The 23,489-nt window shown below is 28.6% G+C and overlaps 1 protein-coding gene across 1 annotated transcript in view; it reads right to left on the bottom strand.

The window, feature by feature from the left end:
* The window catches only part of LOC147807780 (prolactin-releasing peptide receptor-like), a 28,103-nt gene extending 12,801 nt beyond the window's left edge, over positions 1 to 15,302 (bottom strand). Inside the window, exons 1-2 of the mRNA XM_071178833.2 lie at positions 15,159 to 15,302; positions 5,868 to 6,344 (exon numbers count right to left, since the gene is read on the bottom strand). Of these exons, the coding sequence (XP_071034934.2) occupies positions 5,868 to 6,308 (441 nt within the window). The 5' untranslated portion in view covers positions 6,309 to 6,344; positions 15,159 to 15,302. The remainder of the gene's footprint in view (positions 1 to 5,867; positions 6,345 to 15,158) is intronic.
* Positions 15,303 to 23,489: the final 8,187 nt, after the last annotated feature.

Raw genomic sequence — 23,489 nt, forward strand, 5'->3', positions numbered from 1 at the left:
CTGCGCTTTTCGATTGTATCTATATTTTACTCAGTTACATATGCTGTTAATTTTGAATTGTTACTCTTAAAAATGAAAAACAGTGAAAAGAAGTTTTGATTTTTACGTTATTTAAAACTAACCTAAAAAACATATCGACTGACAGACTGATGGTTTGTCCCATAGTGGACAGATCGTAATGCACGGTTCGCAATAGAACACTGACTTCAAGTATCACTGGCTGCAATCAGTGTACAGGTGGGTGACCACTTTAATCAGGCTACAAAGGGACCAAGGGTGTGTGGTTTCGAACCCAGTTAAACTGTTCTACCGTAAAGTACTCAGCTTCGTGCGCCGGTCGTCATGCTATCAACGCGAGCTCCTCCCACGTGATGGTATGTCTTCGGATCATCTTCAGGGATATTTTCCAGACCATCACAATCAGCCCATTGTGCAGCTCTAGTGTGACGTAAATAAACAACTGCTATCGACTAATCTGATAAAAATCTGAAAATTCGTGGTTTTTCACCGTAACTCTGTACTGTACTATGCTTTTGAAATCCACTGCCATCACCACACATAGCTAATGGGAGGCGATCCGAGTCAGTGTTTTACTGTCAGTGAAACTGCAAGGGAAACGATGATCGAATCACTTGAAATGGCAGTTTCTTTGATTATTATTAGTTAATAAAGTTATGAACTCACTAGCCAATGAATTAGAAACATGTATGATTTTCTATTAAGTGGATTTTCTATTAAGTGGTTGTCGAAGTATGCAACACCTGTGTATGACTTGGGTAAAGTTCCATCAAATGTCCATAAACGTAAGGTGCAAATAATCATTTAACGATAAACGCTTTTGCATAGGAAGGATGACAGATCTTTTGTCATTTGATAGTGGTTTTCTTGTTGGTGTCTGCTTAACAGGAGTTGCGGTTGTGGAGACAGCAGAACTAGCTGGATTATAGAAAGTAGCTATATTAAAGGTTTCAAAAGTTGGAAATAAAAATTACAGCAATTTCCTTAGAAGATGTAACTTTTTTACAAATATAATTCCCAAAAAACTGTCACCGGCTTTATTTCTACCGACTTGCAAGTCAGGAGGAGGGACTCTACTGTGTTTCAGCAGACAAAAACGTTTAAACAATGTACTGCCCAAGAGATTTCACCTCGATGAAGATATGCAGAGGAGAGAAATGAGTAGTCAGTTGCCCGAGAGAAATCCTCTCATTTCTGTCCAAAATGCTAGAGTTCGCTTACAGTGGAGTTGGGAAAAACGACGCTGGACATCTGAGGACAGGAAACAGTTAATATGGGTTGATGAAATACACTACGCCTTGTTTTCTCTGGTGAGAGACGATGAATTCAGCACGAACCTTACGAAACCATGAACCCCTCTTGTTTTTGATTTATCTTATCACCGTCGTTGGACAGCTGATCGAATTTTGAGTTTATGACAACTAGTAATCAACTACGTAGCGATTATTTTGTATCCGATCCAAACGACATGAAAATTCTAGTATCAAATATTGGGAGAAATTTGTCTTCGATGTGGACTTTTTGATGGAACTAAACCACATTTGCGTTACACCTAGAGCAAAATCACGAAAACCTTAATCGGTTAGAATGACGCCAAGGGGACACCCCCTCTTATTTGTACTGATCATGGATCTGGTGCGAGTATCATGATATCGAGAATGTTCTCCTGGACTGATAATGGGGCCCTGGTGTTTCTTGCACGTGAAGCAAACCCATGTAATATCCAAACATAACGGCAGATGAAGTGCATCCTGCAATGCTAGGCTCTTACTTCAAAAGTGACGATACTTCATGGACTATGATGCAATTAAACATTGTGCCAGAAGCATTTGAATTTGGTTCAATGAATAACAGTCGGGAGGCTAACACTTTTTCTGGCAAATGCGAAGCTCAAATTTTAGCCAATAGAAAATGCTTAGACCATGTTGGGAAGGCACATCCATTAGTAATCTCCACTTCTGTCAAATTTACAATTATTATACACATTAGATTGTTGTTCAAAGATCTAATAAGTGCTGAGCATTTTGCTTTTTCATAAACGGCACCTTTTTTTTTAAAGAAAAAAAACCTTTATTACCTTTATACCATGCACACTGCCACTCTTAAAAAGATGTTCTGATTATCTGGTCGTTCTGTTTTAGGGTTACATTATTTTTTAATCCCGACTTGGGGATTATTTCACTCACTGAATAATTTTAAAATCTGCTTCACCAGTGCATGATATACTAAGGACAAAAACGCACACCAAAAGCTAGTAGGATCGATTTTCTTACTAATATGGGCTAAAGGGGTCCAATAATCAAAGGTTTCTAATTCATCAGACAGTGTTTTAGAAGTTTATATTCTGGCTCAAAAATAATTTTGATTTAAATGAATTTATTTCATAATAAACACAGATAAATTAATAAAGCTACTTACATAATAGAAAAAGTTGTACAAATGTATATGCACATTCATTGATTCTGTGAACGAAAATCTTGTAACTTAAAATGGAAAGCAAAAAACTAAAACACAATCCTTATTCTTTAGAAATTGCCTGATTCTCAAAATTCCCAAAGTATAAATTATAATTTAAGTTAAAAAAAATAAACAATTTAGGAATGAAAAACTTAAGGTGAGTACATCGGTATTGTTATATTCAGTGAAATATTTTTTTATTCTCAATCTAAGTGCATTTACTTTTCATTTTTATTATTATTCCAAGTTAAAGGCTTGCGGCTAAACGTATTAATTATTAAACAGTTACTTTTATTATAAGCTTTGTGTCAGATTCTTCTCCATCAAGACATACATTTAAAGTAATAAATGAGAAAATGTAAAACATTCTTAGTAAATAATCTCTTACGCCAAAAACATTTAACGCGATTTCATAGCAACCATTAATTAAATGGAAATTTAAAAAAAAAGTTGTCGAGGAAGTTGCAATGGTAACCAAGAGAATTTGTTATTACAATGAAGTTTTCATTTTAAAAGTTATTTTATTAAAATGATTACTGAGAAAAATGACTTATGTTCACGAAAAGATTTTAGTAGAATCATAAGAGAAATTGCTGCTTTAAAAAAACCAAATAGTGTTGCAGGTGAGGCACAATAATTCTGGTTTGTTGCAACCAACAGTAAAAAAATGTCGTTTGTTTCAGCATATGCAGCTCTTGAATGATCACAATGGTACTACATTCGTAACTGCATTTGTATTACATTGGTAACTACATTCGCGAGATTGAATTTTTCCCTTTTTGCTTTTCCGACGCCATCATTTCCCCTTGTATCGACTCTAGGAACTATTTTATTTTATTTCATCATTTTAGAAGTCGAAATCCTCTGGTCTAATCTATGGATTCTGTGCTTCATCACATCTTGTAACATTTAATCCAACATTTTAGTTTTAAATGGTTCTGAAAACCTCACGTTTTTTAATCTCCACCTCATTTAATATTTTAAATCTATTATTCTTATAAATTAATTTATTAGACAAACTTCTCTGCAATAATCTATCTTTCTAATATGATCTTTAATTACGTACATACGATGGTTGGAGTTCAATAGATCAATAGATCAACCAGCAAGAAAAATATTTCTCAAAAAATACTGCTTTGTGAAATGAAATATTTATTTTTTCATCAGATTTCAGGTAAAACTTTTTACAAATACAATCCAGTTTATATACTGAGATTTAATATTCCTGGAATCATAGAATATTTTTATACGAATGAAGAAAGAAGGTGAAATTTATTCGTTTTTAGTTAAAAATGCAAAGTCTTATTTCTTTTCTCGTTGGCTTCGATAGCCTATATTTAAACCACCTAAAACAGATACAACAGAAAGAAACTATGCATTTTATAACAGAACTATTGGGTATTAAATTTATAAACACTTGGTGCACAGTAAACTTAGTCAACGATAGGAGACTACAAGGAGAAATAGGACATTTATTATGAAAATATTTTCTCTGGTGCAATATCACAGTTTCAGATTAATATAACTTACCTAAGAATGTATATTTTATTATAGTAAGTTTTATAGTATTTTATTATAGTAAGTTTTATAGTATTTTATTGTAGTAAGTTTTATAGTATTTTATTATATTATTTTATTATAGTAATTTTATTATAGTATTTTATTATAGAGATATTAGACTTATAAATAAAGTAAAATGTCTAAAACCATTTCAATCAATACATCGTTCGGAATGATTTATTTTTTTGAAAATCAAGAGCATAAGTAATTTACTAAATACTCCACAGAATAAATAAGTTTATATTATTTGTACTGCTACGTAATCATAAAACAACAACGGAAAAACTTTACTAAGGACTTGCACTTATGGTTAATTTTTGCTGTGTATTTTTTATTTAGCATTTTATCTTCTAAGTCGAACGAAAATGAAATAATAATAATAAATAATTAAATAAATTAAAAAAACTATTAGTTCCGTAAGTGAGGACTACTGAGTCTTAAAATACGCTTTCATACGGAATATTACTGGCATTTCAAAAAAATGGTTAAAAGTTTGTAAAATCAATTAAAGAAAAATGTAGGAAGTTGCAAGTAAATGAACGGTTTGGTACATTCTGCTAGAAAGTTAGGACATATGTTTATCAAGTTTCAAAATTAATAACAAAGTAGAGCTTGTGATTTTATTAGGTTCGAATATTACTGATCCCATCACAGCGCGTTATTTGACTTCGTTCGAAATCACTGACCCACCTGACTGTTGACACACCAAAATTGTTAAATATTGAACTCTTGTAAGTAATATAAGATCATGATTGGTGTCTAGTTTTTCACAAACAACGCATCTGCCTCGAAACTTCATGAAAAAAAAACGATTATACATACAATTATCAATTTTTTAAACAATCTTTTGCAATTTTCGAACATATTTTCTGCTAATAACCTGTCTTTGGCAACCACCTTGGTCATCTTTACAAAATTCTCTTACACAAAATAAAAACTATAACAGTAGCCTGGACGAATTCACAGCTCAACTTAATTTAAATATTCTAATTCTTCAGCTTCTCCTCCTACCCTAACACATTATTTCGTTTTCAGTAATATATTAACTAAATTTATTTTCCGTCTAGCTGTTGCTCGAGCAAAATTACTTTGATTTCAATTTTAACTATTTTTAGGAGACGTTCACGATATTATTAAAGTTCTTTATGTGTTTAATTTTAATATTAATATAAATTCTCTCAGACAGCCATTAAATCAAATAAATCACCATAAGTATGAGTTTGGGACATTTCAGCACAGTAAGCAGTAGAAGTATTAAAATTATCTCCATTTCTGTCATGAGATAAGATTAAACAAACCTCATCCTTATATACCTCTACGTAATATACTACTTCCTCAAGCACGTCTCAAGCCATAAGTTGAGTATATTTACGATATTGCTCGGAAAAGATAAGCTCCGGCATCAATAAATTTTTGAAAGAGCATACAGCACCATTTATGTTAAAAAAATTTTACAGCTATTTTAGCATGGATCAAAAATAAATCTAAATAATTATTTCGTTACTAATTTTTCATATCTATAAAACTCAAACTTATTTTAAATAAATATTTAACGTCTAACTAACTATTATACACTTATTACGACAACAACCTAGGAAATGAAACTAAATAAATATTTAAATTTTTAAATTTTTTTTTAACAATGTTCTTAAATTATTACTTAAGACCACTAAAAATAATTAATAACTGAAGTGCTGCCAATACATAAGAAAATACATGAGTTTCTGGCGTCACATAAGAGAAATTTATATGTAGATTATTAAATGAATTTGAAAAGTTACATGAAGCATGTAAAAGTGTTGTAAGATAATAAACAATTTGAAAAATCTTACCTTCTTTCTGTTTTTTAAAATAGCATAATCTCTTGCTTCTTCTCCATTCCCTGGTATCTTTGTTGCTTTGAGCTTCAAACCAATTGCTATGTACACTAAAGATATGAGAAACAGTGGCACGATGTACTGAAGGAATACTAGAATGTGATTGTAGATCTTCCACGTCTCCCCGGGGATGCCAACATTGTTGCAGAAAGGTTTCGAAACAGTTCCAGTATCCGAATCGAATACCATGGTAACCCTTAGAGCAACTGCATATGGAACACTGATTAGAGCACTGAATATCCAGATGAATAGGACTATCCATTTTGCCCTTAGCTTAGTAGTTTTTGCCTTTAGAGGATGCATCACTGCCCTGTACCTGTCCAGGGCAATCGCAGCCAGGGAGAAGACACTGACGTTTACAGACAGGACTTGAACAAAAGGGCAAAAAGCACACATAAAAGGGGGCAAGACCCATCTTTGCAACAGTGCAGCCTGAAAATGGAATGGGATCACAAACATACCAATGATCATGTCTGCCACAGCCAAGTTTGCAATGAAATAGTTTGTGACATTTTGCATGCGGCGGCTCAGAGCAACTATGACAATCACTGAGAAATTACCAACTACGCTTAACACAGAAATGAGTCCGTAACAACAAGATAAGATTATAATCAGCAGTAAAGGTACTTCATACAAGTCACTCACATAATGTGTGCCATTTTTAAAGTGGATGTCGTGAACTGATTCAGTTTCCAAAGTTATATTTACGTTCTCTATGCTTATATTGAACACAGACATCTTCTTGACTGTCATTTAAAATGTTTCAGTAATGATAGATAATCTGTTAAAGGATATTAGTTTAAATTGATTGAAAATTGCATACGGAGGACTTATAAAACAGTCCTTGTTACATGGTGCGATAAACTTATTAGTGATTAATAGCTGGTAAGTAATTACATATTTCTTTAAAAAACATTGAAAGTTTCAGAAGATGCAAGTAGTTTTTGAATGAAATATTAATACCTGAAAAAAGAAATTTTTTTACAAATATGTTGCATTATCAAATACATAGAAACATTCATTATATCTCTTTTTTCATTAAATTTAATTAAAAAATTAAGATCCTATCACTTAGGATATGTATCTCTTTATATTAAAAAATCGTTAGGCCACAGTCGCCGATTTGGGTGTTGAATTTTGTTTTGTTGCGTCAAAACTCTAATAATTAAAAACTTGAAATTGCGAAGGATTGAAGAAAAATAGACAGAATATACAGAGAGTACAGTGGAAAAAAATTTACTATTCGATAATTAGCTCGAGATGTATTAACTGTTAAACTTGACGCTAAATAAAAAAAGCATACTTTTAAGAGTTTTTTCTCAATTTTTACCCTGCTTTACATTTTGTTTTGTTGCTCAAAAACTGTAATACTCAAAAATTTGAAATTACAATGGGCTGCAGAACAATTTGCAGAGATCGAAGGAAAAAATTAGCATTTGAGAATTAGCTCGATAATTATTATCGGCGATATTCGTATAAAAAAATACCTTGTTTGTTTGAAATGTAACCTGCTGAAATGCAACAGCAGACTTGACGTGCTAATTGAACTATTTTGTATTATAATTTTAATGAGATTTTTTTTTTTTGAATTTTTATTAGTTCGAAATTTGTTACAAATGGAAGTGATATTTTGCGATTTTCGTAGCATTTTCTTTTACATATGGATTACTTATCTATTATTGCAGAAATTGTATTTTTTCTTTATGAGATCTTTATTTAAAAAGCTTGTGCTCATGTGGATATCAATCAAAAGTTGCCAAGAGAGAGAGATTTACATGCATTGCATTGATTTACATATTTACATTTAAAAAAACTAACATGAAAGCGGTGAAAACCGTTCCTTATTTGAATTATTGTCAATGAAAAAAATTACTTCATGTTTATTTCTTCTTCTATCTACTATTATTTATTGACTACTATTGTTATTCTATTGACTAATACTATAATTAGTTTTATAAATTGTGTTTAAAACGTTCTGGTTACTCTTTATAACAAAATAGAAAGGTTTTCTAATGGGAAGTCAGACATTTTTATATTTGAAATAAATAAATATTTTACATTAAAGATTACGCATATTCAATTTATATTAAGTACAATGTACGAGATATTCGCAGCTTTTAACAAACATTCGAATTTTTTTAACCACTAAATTAGTTAAGATCGTTTGTTCAATATTTTAATTACTTTTCAAAGAAAAGAAAAGACTGAAATAAATGTATTTTAGATATTTTATTGTCGTGTTAGGTCCGAAACGCAGTTCGGAAACATATTTAAAAATGTTTGGGGATAGCTTGATTTTTTTCCTGCTGTTCTATGACTTAATAAGTGTACAAATTATGTTTAAAAATATTTTATTACGCAATTAAAAAAACTGAAAGGTTAAGATTTTGATGTCCTTAGTTGTTTATAAGCTAAAGGTTTCTTTGAAATTAACGAGTTTAAACTTTCTTTGAAAAACATAAATAAAAAAATAACCATAAAAAAACAGAACTGTAAAAACTAAAGTGACAGAGAGGGGCAAATCAGGATAAAATGCATTTTTACGCTCTATAGAATAGTTGTGAGGAGCTACTGTCGTTAAGAAAGGAATCAGCTTTCATATGAATATATTAGATTCCAGGGCATCAAGATGAGCTGATTAGGAGGGGAATAATTTCGTCATCGTCGAAATTGAATTCGAAGATTCCAACAACGATGATTTCTCGTATTCCAGATGACGAACATATCTATCATGTACCTTGAGTCTGAATTTCAACATCATCGGACAAACTAAGTGCTCTTTAAAGTTTAGAACTGCATTGAACAAACTAAACAATCTTGAAGGAGTTCCTCCTTTATTTTTAAATTTTTTACTGCCGACATTAAGTTATTTATTAGTTATTTAAGTTATTATCAGGATTATTTATTTAATACCAAATGAATGGTATAAATACTGTCTATTTTGGTTTTATTACAAGAATTACATTTTTTCTCTTTTTTTTCTATCAAGAATTTCATTCGAGAAAGTAATTTTGTCAGAATTGTTTTCTCCATTCAGTATTATTTTCTGACGGATCATTTTCATGGGAAGAGTTACAACTTTTAATTTAATAACTCATATCGTTTCGTAATTATAGTTAACTGCTTGTAGAAATCAAAAAAAAAATATGTGTCGCCACTTAGTGAAAACAAACTAATACAATCTATATATAATGAATTTCCAAACTTCGTACTGTTATACTTTTAAAGTATTAAAGATATCGTTCTAAAAATGACGAAAAAGAAAGAAAGAAAGAAACATGGAAAAGTGGTCATGTAGAAAAGAGCCTTAAAAGTTTACGTGTTTTTCATAGATCATCATTAATGTAAAAAGCATTATTAGTAAAAAACAAAAATCAGTTTTATGTAACGATTTAGTTTTATGTCGCGGTTCAGTTTCAGTTGATATATTTCAGTTTTATAGTAGTACAAGCAAAATTCCCCCATTATTTGATAAGAAATTAATGCCACATTTTTTAATATTAAATTTGAAGGCGTTGTAATCAATGTAAATGCATCTTTTTTAATGTAAGTGAATCTCTTTTTATTAAATACTACATTCCTTAAACCATTTTACTACCTTAGCCTGTCAAATTTCAGTAACCAATTGAATCAAGCAGAGTCGTTTGAATCAATTAATCGAGAATCCTATTTTGCGAACTGCCACACATCTATTCATTACGTCCTGTCTACGTTAATAAGCCTTATACCAGTGCTTTATACTCCTTGACTATATACATGACTCCTTGATTACTAAATGTGTTCACGTAACTAGCATGGAATGCATGTTAATTCGGGTTAATAGACGAAGGTTTAACATGACTCGAAACTTACCTAAACCTATCAGGTATTTAAATTGGTTACGTGATATAATTGCTGTTCACACAACTTAACTGCATAGCAAATATACAGCAGTTGCTTTTCCATACTCATGGAGAAAAGAGTTCTGACAAAATTACCGTACAGTATGATAATGAAGTTTTCGGTTAAAAAACATAATTATAGTTAATAAAACAAAAATATACGGAACTTAAACCATTCATTTTTTTCTGTTAATATGGTAACAGTATACTGCTAGAAATTTCCTTGAAAAAATGGTTGAATAGCAATTTATTTGATTTTTACTTTACCATACACAAACAAAACAGTTAAATAACCATTAATAAAATGGTATCCAAACTGTTAACTGTGAGAAAAACAGTTTATTAACTGCTTTCACCTAATATGGTTAAACAATCAGAATTTTATCAAACTAACAAGATCAACCTAATGAATCCACATAGTTTCGTGAACAGTTGGATACATATAATAGCCGAGAGAGATAATCTGTCTTGACCAGCAGAACAGGGGTTCGAGCATAGCAACCGACAAATGAGGTCATTGAGATCTTCAAGGTCTATTAATGACGTCACAATAGGAGTTTTTAACTGAGTAACAGCTATATTTAAATACTTGTCATTGAAATGAACAAACAACAGCTTCGTTTGTCCGTTGGTTGTACTATGCTTTATATCCGTTATTATAAAAATTTTAAGCATGCCATATACTTGTACAGAATAGAAATGTAAAGGGAATTATAAAAATGGCCCTAGAATTTAGTCCTAAAGTTTTAATTTAAAAATTCCCCATGACACGACTTTTATAAGATACCCCATCTTTGATTTTTACGAAAATGGAAGTAATCAATTAAATGCGAGATTTATCAAATAGTAGTTATTAGCCAGAGAACGTAATATTTATCTTTTATTTTTCGCTATTCGGTTTTACGCACTTTATAAAAAGGTTCTTTATTACATAAAAAGAAGTTATATCTAAACATTACAAAGTTTCGGGTACTGTTTATTGTTTTTAGCCGATTTTATAACAAAAAATTAGCAAAATACTCCTACTTTCATAAAACTTGATGCCGTGAAATAAAACCAAGTTTAACATTTGTTTGCTTAAATATTCATGAATTGGGACCAAATATAAAACTGTCTTCGAAAATAAAATTAGTAACTTAAACAGTTTAATTTTATTTCTAGAAGATAGAAAATATTAATAGTTGACTGGCACTTGAAACTAATTTATTCTTAATGATAGTATACTATTATCAGACTTAAATTTCATAAATATTTTACTTGAATGCAAAAAAACTGTACATTCAATAATAATAATAAAAAATAGGTATTTTAGACATTGTTAGTTATTTAAATTGCTTTGGGTAATAATTTTAAATTAGTTTTAATGAAACTGTTTTTCATGCTTCATATACATATACAAACATAATAACATATACAAACATAAATTACACAAATAAATTGCTTAACTGTATCTTGTGATGAACTCGTAAGTAATTTTTTATTGCATTAAGATTCATCATTAGATTTTATAATTCATTTTAGGGAGTCAGATTAACCAAATATTGGCAGAAGTATTCGAAAATAATTTATTGTTCATGTTAAATTTTCAAATAATCTCAAACACACTGAAAAAAAAATCCTTTCTCTATCTACATTATTTAAAAAGGTTTGAGCGTTTTTTGGAGAAAAAAAAAGCAAAAACAAAAGTTTTTCAAATGCATAGTTTTTGGATATTAACATGTCGTTTGACTCTCTAGGGATTGTTGTTGAAGATAGAACTTTAAATAATTTTTTTCAGAATCAGTTACTAGTTGTAAATGGTTAAAAATCCTTATAGTTTTGTATTCATGGTTTTGAAACTATACTACAAGTTGTAAACGGTTTTAAAATCGTAAAGGTAAAACATTTTCTTTACCGTAAACTTGACGAAAATTGTACAGGCAGACTCCTGTTGGTTATTTTACCCTAATTTTAGAATGAAAATTCTAACTGCGTGTACCGGAAATTCTGGTTGGTTTTCAAAATTATATATCTTATTACCACACATTTAGTAAATATTATAATACTGGAAAGTTAATTAAACTAAATAAATGATTTTTATGCCATGCTCTAAGGTATCAAGAAAAAATTACTATATTTAACAAATTTTATCACATATTAGAGGACAATATTTCGTCTTTAATTTTACCAAAATCATTACCAAAGTGTTTCGGTTAAAATTACCAAATTTTTCGGTATTCCTATAGAGCCAGTAACACTGTAATTGTTTTTTTGTTTTTTTTCTCAAAAGAGTTTTGATTATTAACTGGAAAATGAAACTCTTATTCGTTCCTCAAGGAAAATACATAACAACAAATCTCTAATTAATTTTAGATATTGCATGAAAAATTTAGTTAAAGGGTCTAGTAATGTAATATAGTGATAAGCCATACTTTTTCGAAAGGTTCTTTGGGTATGTTTATACGTGTAAGTTATTTCTCAACCAGAATGAAATAATATGATTCATAATTTGGATGTGTAAATATGTGTTTCATATCCAGATATGTAACTAGATATGCAAATATCTGTCGTAAATTTCGTGTCCAGCGGAAAGACGACAAAAAAATATTGCACAACTTGAAATGATGATGCATTTAAAATCTTGGAGTATTTCATTCGTAAATTATTATGTCCCTCTTTAAAATAATTTAAGTTTTATTGCATCACGAATATTTTTTGGTTAAAATTATTTTTTATGCTGAAAAAAAAGTTTGGTCAAAACAACCGGAATATGATAAAATTACCGTTTTCTGGCTCTATGGGAACTCTAAAAACCTCACTCTCAGAAATGAAACTCTCACTTTTAACTATTCAACATTCCTTGGGCTGTACTTAGCTAGTTTTCAGAATCGTTTTGTCGCCAAAAGTGTTTTGTGATTCGTGATGAAACGGAAACTCTCAAATGTATGACGAAAATATTTCCTCAACTTGATACCTCATAGCAGCGCATTATGGGAGACTATTAACTAGAATGATGGAACTAAAATGAAGTCCAGATGATCAAAAATAAAGTGACGAAAGAAGCCGTCCGGTCGTAATGTGGGTAAGGACTTGGCTTCCTACTAAAAAGATCTCAAGCTCGAATCCCACTACGGACATGTGCGTAATTTATTTCTTTGCTCTATTTGTCTATCTTATGTTATTAAGGTTACAACGACCGATCTGCATGGTGTTCACAATAAAGTGATTATTAGAAAGTTAGATACGATATTTTTTTTTAAAATTTATGACGAAATAATCTTTCACTGTTGGCGTGATTTGCTTCTTCGGTAAAGTGACTTCAGTTATTTTCGCTACTTTGGCGAAATGTTCGCTCCGAACATGAATCAGGAAACGGTTTCGTGAAAGTTGAGCATCCATTTTTATAATGCTCGACAATTTCTGAAAAAGTACTTTCGTAATGATTTTGGTAAAATTAACAATAAAATATGGTTTTACATTATTTGATAAAATTTGGTTAATGTGGTAAAGTTTGGAAATTTTATCATGATACCTTAAATCATGGCATAAAAACCATTTATTATTTTGTTTTCCAGTTCAGTGTTTTTAATAAGAACTGTAATTTTGAAAACTGGAATACCCTGTAAACCGTTACCATGTAAACGGAAAAATTACCAAATGAGTTGCGTAAATATGGTTTTGATTGTATTTACGAGAATTAAGATTTTTTACCAGAAGTAACATTACCATGCACTATGTTAATTTTAAGAAAATTTTTCTCTGTATACCTTTTCCATAATTCAATTTATATGAATGTATATTACTTTCGAATGCCAGTTTTATCGAATTATTGTAAAATTTGCTTAAAATCAATTAGTTTTATTGAATTAATTTTATAGAATTGTATTAATTATTCTAAAATTAATAAATAATTCAATTTTAAAATACATTTCAATTTCATAAATTTTATAGGAACGGGAAAAAAGACTTTTCAAATAATAAAATGATATCTTTTTAAATAATAAACAATAATAATTAATTAAAAAATAACAGCATAAAATATCTTAATTTTTAATTAATTACAGCAGTTTTTATTACATAATATTTGTTTTTGCACAATAACAACTGTATTTAGACAGCTATTAATAGGGCTTTTTTTCTAAAATAAATTTTTGCTAAAGTATATTTAATCAACACAGTTACTTCATGTTGTTATAAAAATTATTATAGGAAAATTTTAATTTTAATTGGATAGAAATTAAAATCTTCTATCAACAATTAAAATAAAAACGCATCGCATTTTTTGCATTTAACTCTGGAGGCGAATAAAAAGCATTGAAAAGAATAAAAAGAAATTTTATTTCTGAACTCTTGTTAGTTTTTGATAAACTAAAATTGGTTTTATTAAATAATATTTTTTATTGAAACATGATTGTCTTTAGATAATAATATTTTTTTTTTAGTTTTTTTAAGATTAAATTTTGTAAAGGTATATTTTATCAAATAGGTTTTAAACAAATTTTTTTTGTAATTAACTTACAAAAACTTTTTTTTGAATAGGAAATAAAACCTAGTATTAATTAATGCCATTTATTTGAAAACGCTCTTCAATTTTGCACATTTTTGGTAAAGGCAATGATATTAAAAGCTTCTAAAAGAATAAGAAGTCGGTATATTTACTATCTGAAGCCAATTTTTGATAATTATGAGTAAAACGATATTTTTATTGAGTACTATTGTTCTTATTACATCATGATTATATTTAAATATTTAACAAATTTTGATTTTTCTAAAATTAATTTTTGTAAGGATATTTTTTATCAGATAAATGGTAACAAACTATGATAAATAATATTGAAATTTGTTTATTGGAATGAATAGCATGCACTTATTTTTTAAAAATTTTTCAATTTTTTTTTAGAAAATGAATAAAAAATATTTTGAAATGTAAAATATTAATATGTTTTCAAAGTATGATATTTTTTGGTAAATTTTAACAGATTCAATTAAAGCCTACCTTTTTTTAATGAATAATTCCTAATTTTGAAGACAACATAATTCTTACTCTTTCATAAATTTATTTTTTTATCGTTTGATAGTTATATTTTTCGAACTATAATAAAACTCATCGAAAAATAAATATTTTTATTGGATTAAAATATTAACCTAATATTAATCGATTGAGTATTTTTTTTAAAAAAATTGTGTTTCAATTTTTCAGCGAAAATAATTTTATTTGCCCATAAAAATAAAATATATTTCATTACAAGATAATTATTTTTATCGAATTATATAACTCAAAAAAATATAAAATAAATAAGACTTTAAAAATAATTACTTTTATCAGATTGAAATATTAATCAATATGATTTATCAAAAAATAGCTTTCCGTTAAAATTTTGCATACCTGGCATTCCAGTTTTATCCGAGAAATTAACTGGATTTCCCGGAAGAAAATTCCGGACCGTAAGTCAGAAGATCTGGTTGAAGAGTGAAAGTCGCCGCAACGAGCGCTAAGAGTTTTGTTTTCAAAATCGATCGTAGGCCTTGAGTTGTTAACTTTACTGCCTCAAATATCCCAAACTTTTCGATGAAAAAGCAACGTTGGAGAGGCAATCGGGTCATCCACAGAACCATCCAAATGTTGATTTTGAGTTTTATTTTATTTGGAAACCTCGGATTTCTAAATTTACTACAAATTTTATGAATTTAAATTTACTTAAAAAAATAAATCAATATATCGATCAAACTTTATAGTTTTAGGGTAGATTCTAAATTTTAGAATGAAAACATGAATTTTCTCCTTTCTTTTTATTGATATTTGCCATTTATTGAAAAGATGTATAATTTTTTCTAAATAGCACTATGTAATGTATTTTAAAGATTTTTTGCAATGGCATTGGAATGGCAAGGCTATTGGATAACTTAATAAATTGAGGATAATTGTTTTACTCGAAGTCATTTTGAATCGAGTCAATTTCAATTTACACTGCGAAACAAATTTTTGGAAAATTAAAGCATTGTATAGCATTGGTATTTCTGGTTAAAAAAATATAATTCTGGTTTATAAAACCAAAATATCAGGTATTTAAACCATTCATTTTGTATTTTTTCTGTTTATATTCTAACGGTTAACCAGAAATTCCAGTACGAATATTATAGCTCTTATTACTCCCCATTTAATTAAAAATACATAACTGAAAAGTAATTTAGCCAAATAAATTATGTTTAAACCATGCTCTAACGTATTGTGATAAAATTACCAAATATACCAAATTTTAAGGCATATTTCAAAATCATATTTCCTTCTTAACTTTATAGAAATCGTATCAAAAGCGCTTAGTAATATAAACGAGCGTTTTAGTGCTTCCATAAGACCAGAAACACGGTAAAATTTTCAGTATTCTAGCAGATTTTAAAATTACTTTTTCTCAGAGTACCAGTTTAGGAAAAACGTTTTACAAATTAGTGAAAGTATAGCAGCATTTTATAAACAAATAACTTTTAGTTTAGTTGTTATACGAAGTTATTTAATTTCGCTGTCGAATAAATTCTGATTGTGCGTGATTGCGATTGTTTAAATCCTTCCTTAAATAGTTATTCACTAGAAAAAGACAGCAAAGCACAAGACAGATTTAATTTTTAACTTTCTGTTCTTCTGTCGCTGCATATCATTTTCATTATAAGAATTCACTTAAAAACACTAATTGTTTTTGAAAAAATTTCAAATTATTTAAATAGTTCAAATCTTTTATTCTATTAAAGGTAGGTATTTTTTCCTACAAGTATATTAAGTACATGAAAATGCAAAAATTCAAATGATTGTTTAAGATTATTTTTAAACTTTGATAGCAAGTATAAACATGTGTTGAAAATTTAATAAAGAGCAGTTTGTGTTTTAGATCACAGACATATATTTTTTTATTAAAACAATGCTTCAAAATTAATTTCATTTACTTGAATTCTTTTGTTTAATTAAAATTCATGTTCATTAAAAAAATTGTATCATTTTTTGTGATACTCCTTTCAACAACATAAATAAATTACATTTTCGAATTGTTTTGTGTTTTTTAATTTCGATTCATAAGAATAATTTTGATGTGTAAAAATGGTTTACTACTTGTAAAGTAGAGGTTTATTTTAATTATCTTCATATTTCAAAAGCATGCAATTGTACATGAAAATCCAGGTGGCGAATTAATTAATTCCAAATTAAAATGAAATGAGTGAATGATGTTTGCGCTTGAAAGAAATTAAAAAGTAAACGTTAATTGAATGAAAAGTAAGAATGGAGAAGAAACAAGGCTAGAACAAAAATAAATATGGATGATTAAGAAAGTTTTTGAGAAGATGAACAAAAAGGATGCAAAAGGTTTCCAATAAAAGTGATAATAAAATCAATTTTCTATGGTCAATTAATTAAACGCCAGTCTGTTTTCCCAAAAATGCAAATAACCAAGATTGTTACTCTTAAGAATGTGGTATTCTATGTTATATTTCTAGAAAATGTAAAAGGAGTTATTTCAGCTCTTTTATTATTTCTATTTAAAATAATTTTTTTAAACACCAAAAAACAAAAGCAAATTGTAATTTAAAACAAAAATCATAATATTGATATTTATAAGATTTGCTTTAAGTATACCTTAAGAACTACTATTAAAATTTTAATAATGGATAGAGTCTTAAATGTTATTATCAAATAGCACCTTAAATGTTATTATTAAATAGTACTTTTGTTTATTAGATATCATCTTAATTCAGAATATTTGCTAGTAATATGAAGCAATTCAGTGCACTGTTACAGATTGCTCGGAAAAACGGTTAAGTATGAGTTGAATTAAATATGAGTTTATTTATTTGTTATATTACCCTTTTTTTAACCAAAGCAGTTAAATAACCTTAAAAAATATGGTATTCAAATTTTTATTTGCTAGAAAAAAACATTTATTGGCTGTTCTAATCTAATACGGTTAAACAACTGATTATCTCCCCTAACTCTCAAAAAATGTAACTCTTTTGGGGTTAAATTAGACGCCATGACCCCATGAGGATCGAGTACCCATTCTTCGAAAGCTGCAAGCTTAGCCGCGAGATAAGAATTAATAATTCATATTTTTATTTTCCATTATCGTATGCTTATCCCAATAGGGGGTGCTTAATTATCTTACAGTACGATGTGTGTGAAGTCAACTTATTTCCTTTCAACGAATCCCAGCATTGACACCACAATGTTTCCTACATTACTTCAAACTAAGTTTCCAATGTCCAGCACTCTTCAATTTGTGACACTGGCGAATTAAAACATGAAACTGGAGAATTAAAACACTCATTTAAGCACAGACGGCTGCACCACGAAACTATTAAACACACAAAAGTTAAGCATTTTCCCTCTCTCACGATGTATGGCACCATCAAATAAACTAGTCAAACGACATTTCAGAATTCACTTGACAAAACACAACTAAACTACAACAAAACTTCAATGTTCATTGTATAAAGAATTTGCACAAATGCATATGTAACATTTTTCTAATGCTAGTTAAATTTCCTGTTTATGGTTTCGAAGCCATGCTACTTGTAAATGGTTGCAAAACAGTTTAGTTTTATATTCATGTTTTTTTTTTCTTTTTTTAGCTATACGAGTTGTAAACTCTTTCAAATCTGTAAAAGTAAAGAAATGTTTTCAACCATAAATTTGCGGTTAATTGGGTGTATAGATTGCTGCCTTTTACTTTACCTTAATTTTAGAATGAAAATTCAAACAGTGTAATGAACTGAATATAATAATTATAAGATGGATTAAATATAACATTAGTTAGAACAAAAGTTATTTTAAGAATGACAATAATAATAGGAATTTTAAAAAAATATTTGTTAGACATTATATATTTTTATATAATATGTTTTTTTACCTCTTGCACAAGGTAATTAAAAAAAAATAAGCGTTAAACTTTATTTGGTTTATTATGTTATGCTTAAAACAAACTAAAAATTCTGTCAACAAAATCATTTTTATTAACGTTTTATTTTTAAAAAAAAGAACATGAATATTTTAAAACAAATACTTTGTTCTTCAATTTTTCTTTGAGGCATCAACTCGCAATCTAAGAAAAGTCAGTTTAAAAAAATTCAAGTATTGATAAAAAAAAAGGAAATTGATTTTGATTAAAAAGATAATTAATTAATTTAATTATAAAATCATTGTCAAGTACTTTGCCGTTAGGGAAAATAACATAAAATGGTCGCATCAATGTGTGCATGCTTTATGTAACATAATTGTTTTTGCTCTCACGTTAACTTTAAAATAAATTATGCACATTTGTTTTAAATATATTTGCCTTACTTTTATTTCTAAGAAAGTAATGGTAAAGTAATGGAAAGCAATGCAAAAAATTGTTAACCCCGCCAACTAATAAATCTGTGATAAAATAGTTCTTATACCACATTTCTGATTAAAGCTACTCTAAATAGGTCACTTACTAAGTTCTTTCTATATATTTAAAAATTGAAGAAAAATAAACACATAGATTAGGAGCCGCAAACAAATATTTAGCGAAGGCAAACAGAAACGCAATCGAAATTCGACGAATCATTACTGAGGAAGTTGGTACTGAGAACATCACAATCTGTTTAATTGTAGATAGAAACAAAGGGCAGTTGAAAGGTGGTTATTAGAAACACCTCGAAATTTGTTGCAGAAATTAAATTATTTCAACATTTTTAATTAAACGGTTCTCATTGCATACAATATCTAAAAACTGTATAAAACATTTAAATTACCTTGAATTAAAAATTACATTCTCTCATTGGATTAAAAATATCTCAAAAATTGTCAAAATCTACATCGCAAGTTTAAGTTCCTGTTATATTTCTGCTCCTTTCCAAAACCCAGAGGGGGTAGGCATGCAATTTTTTACTTCTCGCTAAGTATACTAGGAAGGAGTATACTTAAAAGTCTGTCGCGGAGTTGAATTTTGCTTTCGGAAGTATGAATTAAACTCCAGTTTTTCCGTACTGATATTGAATTAACATTTAGGTTGTGTTCCCAATTGTCAAAAATATTTTGACAAGGATTTTACAAATGTTTACTGAAGGTGATCATTACGGAATACTCTGAATTAGGAGCACTGGAAAGAAGTCTAATTTGAACAAGAAGGAAAAAAAAATAAAATTTGTTGTTGTCTTCCGGTTTTACATTGCACTAAAAATTTCAAACTGACAATAATTATTTTTTTAATTTTAGTATTGCTTAAGGTCATACAATCAATATGCTACAATTTTCCTTATTTTATGTTAGCATAAAATGAATCGAGTTACAATATCATTATTATTTGAATGTCGTGTTATGTTTTTCAAAATCTAATTTTTTTTTCCAATTATTTTTGCCACTTACAGTCACGACTTATCAGCTTATCGACTACAAGATGGTATATAAACAAAAGATTAGAACAAAATTGGACATCGAATTTTGATAAGTATCGTCAGTTAGTCCTTTTGCGTAAATGGAAACCCACCGCTCCTTTTATTTATTTTTCGTGACGCTCCAATTACAAGCAAAATATATATTCTGGTAATTTTTAATTATAAAAAACAGTTAATGGTTGTTAGACAAAATCTTTTAATCTGTTAGATTCTGGGAATTATATTTGTCCAGAAATAAAAAATTACAAAAAAAGTAGTTTAAATTATTTTTTGAATTCATACTCAAAAATTTATCAGTTGCTGATTTTGATAAATGAAAGAAATTTTAATGCTGAATTACTGTTTATCGTTGATCTAAATAACTGCAAATAAGTACAAATTTGAAAAAGAAATATTAAAAACTCTCATAAAAAATCTAAAAAAAACTCTACAAAGAAGGGCTAACTGCGGGAAAAATAATTTGAAGATACTACACTATATTTAAATTACTTGAAATCTGAGCCATATTTATGGCCACCAAAAAAAAATTTCTTTTTTAATGCTTAATCATACAGACATGCATGATTTCAAGATGACTATAACTATTTCTCAGAAGAATGGAACTAACTTCATGCAAAACTTAATTCGTTATTGGCCTTTCATAGCCATCAAAAATGCTGCAAATGTGTGAAAATTGTTCTAACCGTTAAACATGACTTTAACATACTTCGATTTTATGAACATGAAAAATATGTCCAAACTCAAGATATTAACCGATCTTCCCTCATTCTACGTAGTTGACATTTTATCTTCCCTCATTCTACGTAGTTGAGATTTTATTCAATGGTTTGAATTTTCTTCAATTACTGACATTGACTGCAATGAATCATTCCATGCACATTCCTTTCCATTATGGGAATCCATTCATCGAAAAAAATAATAATAATTATGTATTTTTTCTAAGATTTTGCTTTTTCCCAAAATATAGAAATTTATTTTAATTTAATTTCTACATCATCCACAGATACCCACTCTACACTATAAAATAATTCCAGTTTAAATTACGGTATAAAGTAATTAAGTACTGGAATTTTGAGTGCATCACCTGCAAAAGCCATTTGACCTTTAAAACCATTTTTACTGTAAAATATTGTACCATAATTTTAACAGTGATATCGGCTTAACCAGAGTGATTCAGTGTTTTTCCGTAATCATAAATAAAAAAATTATGGTAAATCAGATTTTTTGTTCCTTAACTTATTCCGGTAAAAATGGATCTTACGGTAAATATTAACGGCATCCTGAGTGCCGTTACTTTTTACGTTTTCTTACAAAGTGCGTCCCTAATATACTGCTTCTTCTTACCTCTCTTTTTGTATTTGATTATCTTGTTCCAGCTTGTTCTAATTCTCTTATTTGTGACACCATTTTTTCTATACTTGCAAGTTGTTTGCCATCTGTTTCTTCTATCATTTTGAGTAATTACAAAGAGGGAGGTCCTTATTTATGGAACTTTAATAACTGTATATCTATATTTATCTGACATTATATGTGCTTCATTCTCTTTGTTTAGCTTTAATTAATTAAATTTTAATTTACTTAAATTATCCTTTTTGGAACAGTATTTTGCATATCTTTTGACTTCGAAGTTCACTGTATTATGGTTTCTAGAAAGTCAGTGCCAGATTTTAGTTAAGGTCATATAGGCAGGTTTGATTAAGAACAAATGGCATGCGTATGTATCGCAAGAGACAAAATTCAGAAACGTATTGTTCCCACACTGAGACGGAAAAGTATAGGCAAATTTATCAGAATATTGTGACATTTTCCGTGTTTCTGGCTCTATGGAAACACCAAAATATCAGCAAATTTTACCTAAGTGCTTTGGAAAGGATTTGTGCATAATTAACAATAAAATAGGATTTTATAATGTGAGTTAAAATTTTATTAAATGTCGAAAAATTTGCTAATTTTATCAAAACTTAGAACATGGCATAAAAACCATTTATTTGATTAAATTTATCCGTTTTGTATTTTCTAATAAATGTGTGGTAATACGAATTAAAATTTTTAAAACCAGAATTTTTGGTTAACCGTTACTATATGAACGAAAATATTACCAAATGGAATACCGTATATTTTGGTATTAAATATCGTATATTTTGGTTTTATTAACCAAACTTACGTTGTTTTTCTTACCAGAAATCCTATTACCATACATAACGGTAATTTTACCAAATTTCTTTTCTCCGTGTAATTCGGCAAAATGAGACAAAATGATTTTTACTGTAAAATATTATACCATTATTTTTACAGAAATATCTGTTTAATTGGGAAGCAATTAACAATTAGAAATAAATCAAAAAAGGAACGTGCTTAACAATAGAAATGCAGAACTTCATATATAAATATAGCAATTCGATAAAATGTTTCAGAAATCAGTTGGGATTCCATTCATTGTATTAACTTAATCCTGAACCCTGGGGATTACAAAATTCTCTAACTGGAAAAAAATGTGCTGAAAGACAATGTTAGAACTAAAGAAGAAAAGACTAAGCTGAAAATCTTAAGAGTTTATTTAGGAATAAAATATTGAAGTTGTTAAAAAAAATTGAGAAATATTGTGGATCAGATTGAAATTCATGTAATTTCGCAAATTCATACTGGAACTTAAATACACAGCTGCTGAATTTCCTTTAAAAATGGCACAAACTTTGCGGATGACCCAACATAGTGGATTCTGTTGAATAATAATGGTAATCTATATATATAATAAAATAAAGAATTTGTGTTTGTGTTTGCATACCGGATTGTGGGATAAGCCGTTGACTCCAAAAATTCAACATGAAGCTAAATGAGTACAATTTCAATCAAATTACGAAGCCTTATTTCCGATGTAAGCCCTTTCTTCAATTGTAGTCACAAACATTTAAAAAATGGAATTTTCTCATTGGCTTAGCGGAAGTCATTGCTTTAAAGCTATAAGAGATTCAGTTTTGTCAAGGTAACATCAATATATAGCTAGCTTATAGCTACAATAAAATAAAGTTAGTTTATTGTGTAATGCTTAGTTAATTTTTATTCGTTATGCTATGAAATTTAAATGATCAACGTGTTCATGATAGCATAAGTGAACTAACTCACAAGATTAAAATTTCTAAGGTTATTTGAAACCACGTGTTTAATTTGTCTGTAGTAATTCTTTTACAACGTATTACTACTATAAAAGCAAATAATTCAAGATCAATGGTTATTGAAATTAAGAAATAAAGTATTTAACTTAGGAGCAAAATTACGAAAAAATAGTAATAATTCTCTGTAGAGAACGCAAAAATTC

Source organism: Parasteatoda tepidariorum, chromosome 6 (assembly GCF_982258835.1).
Source record: "Parasteatoda tepidariorum strain Cologne lab strain chromosome 6, Ptep-v5.0, whole genome shotgun sequence".
In the NCBI taxonomy this organism is placed as follows: Eukaryota; Metazoa; Arthropoda; class Arachnida; order Araneae; family Theridiidae; genus Parasteatoda; species Parasteatoda tepidariorum.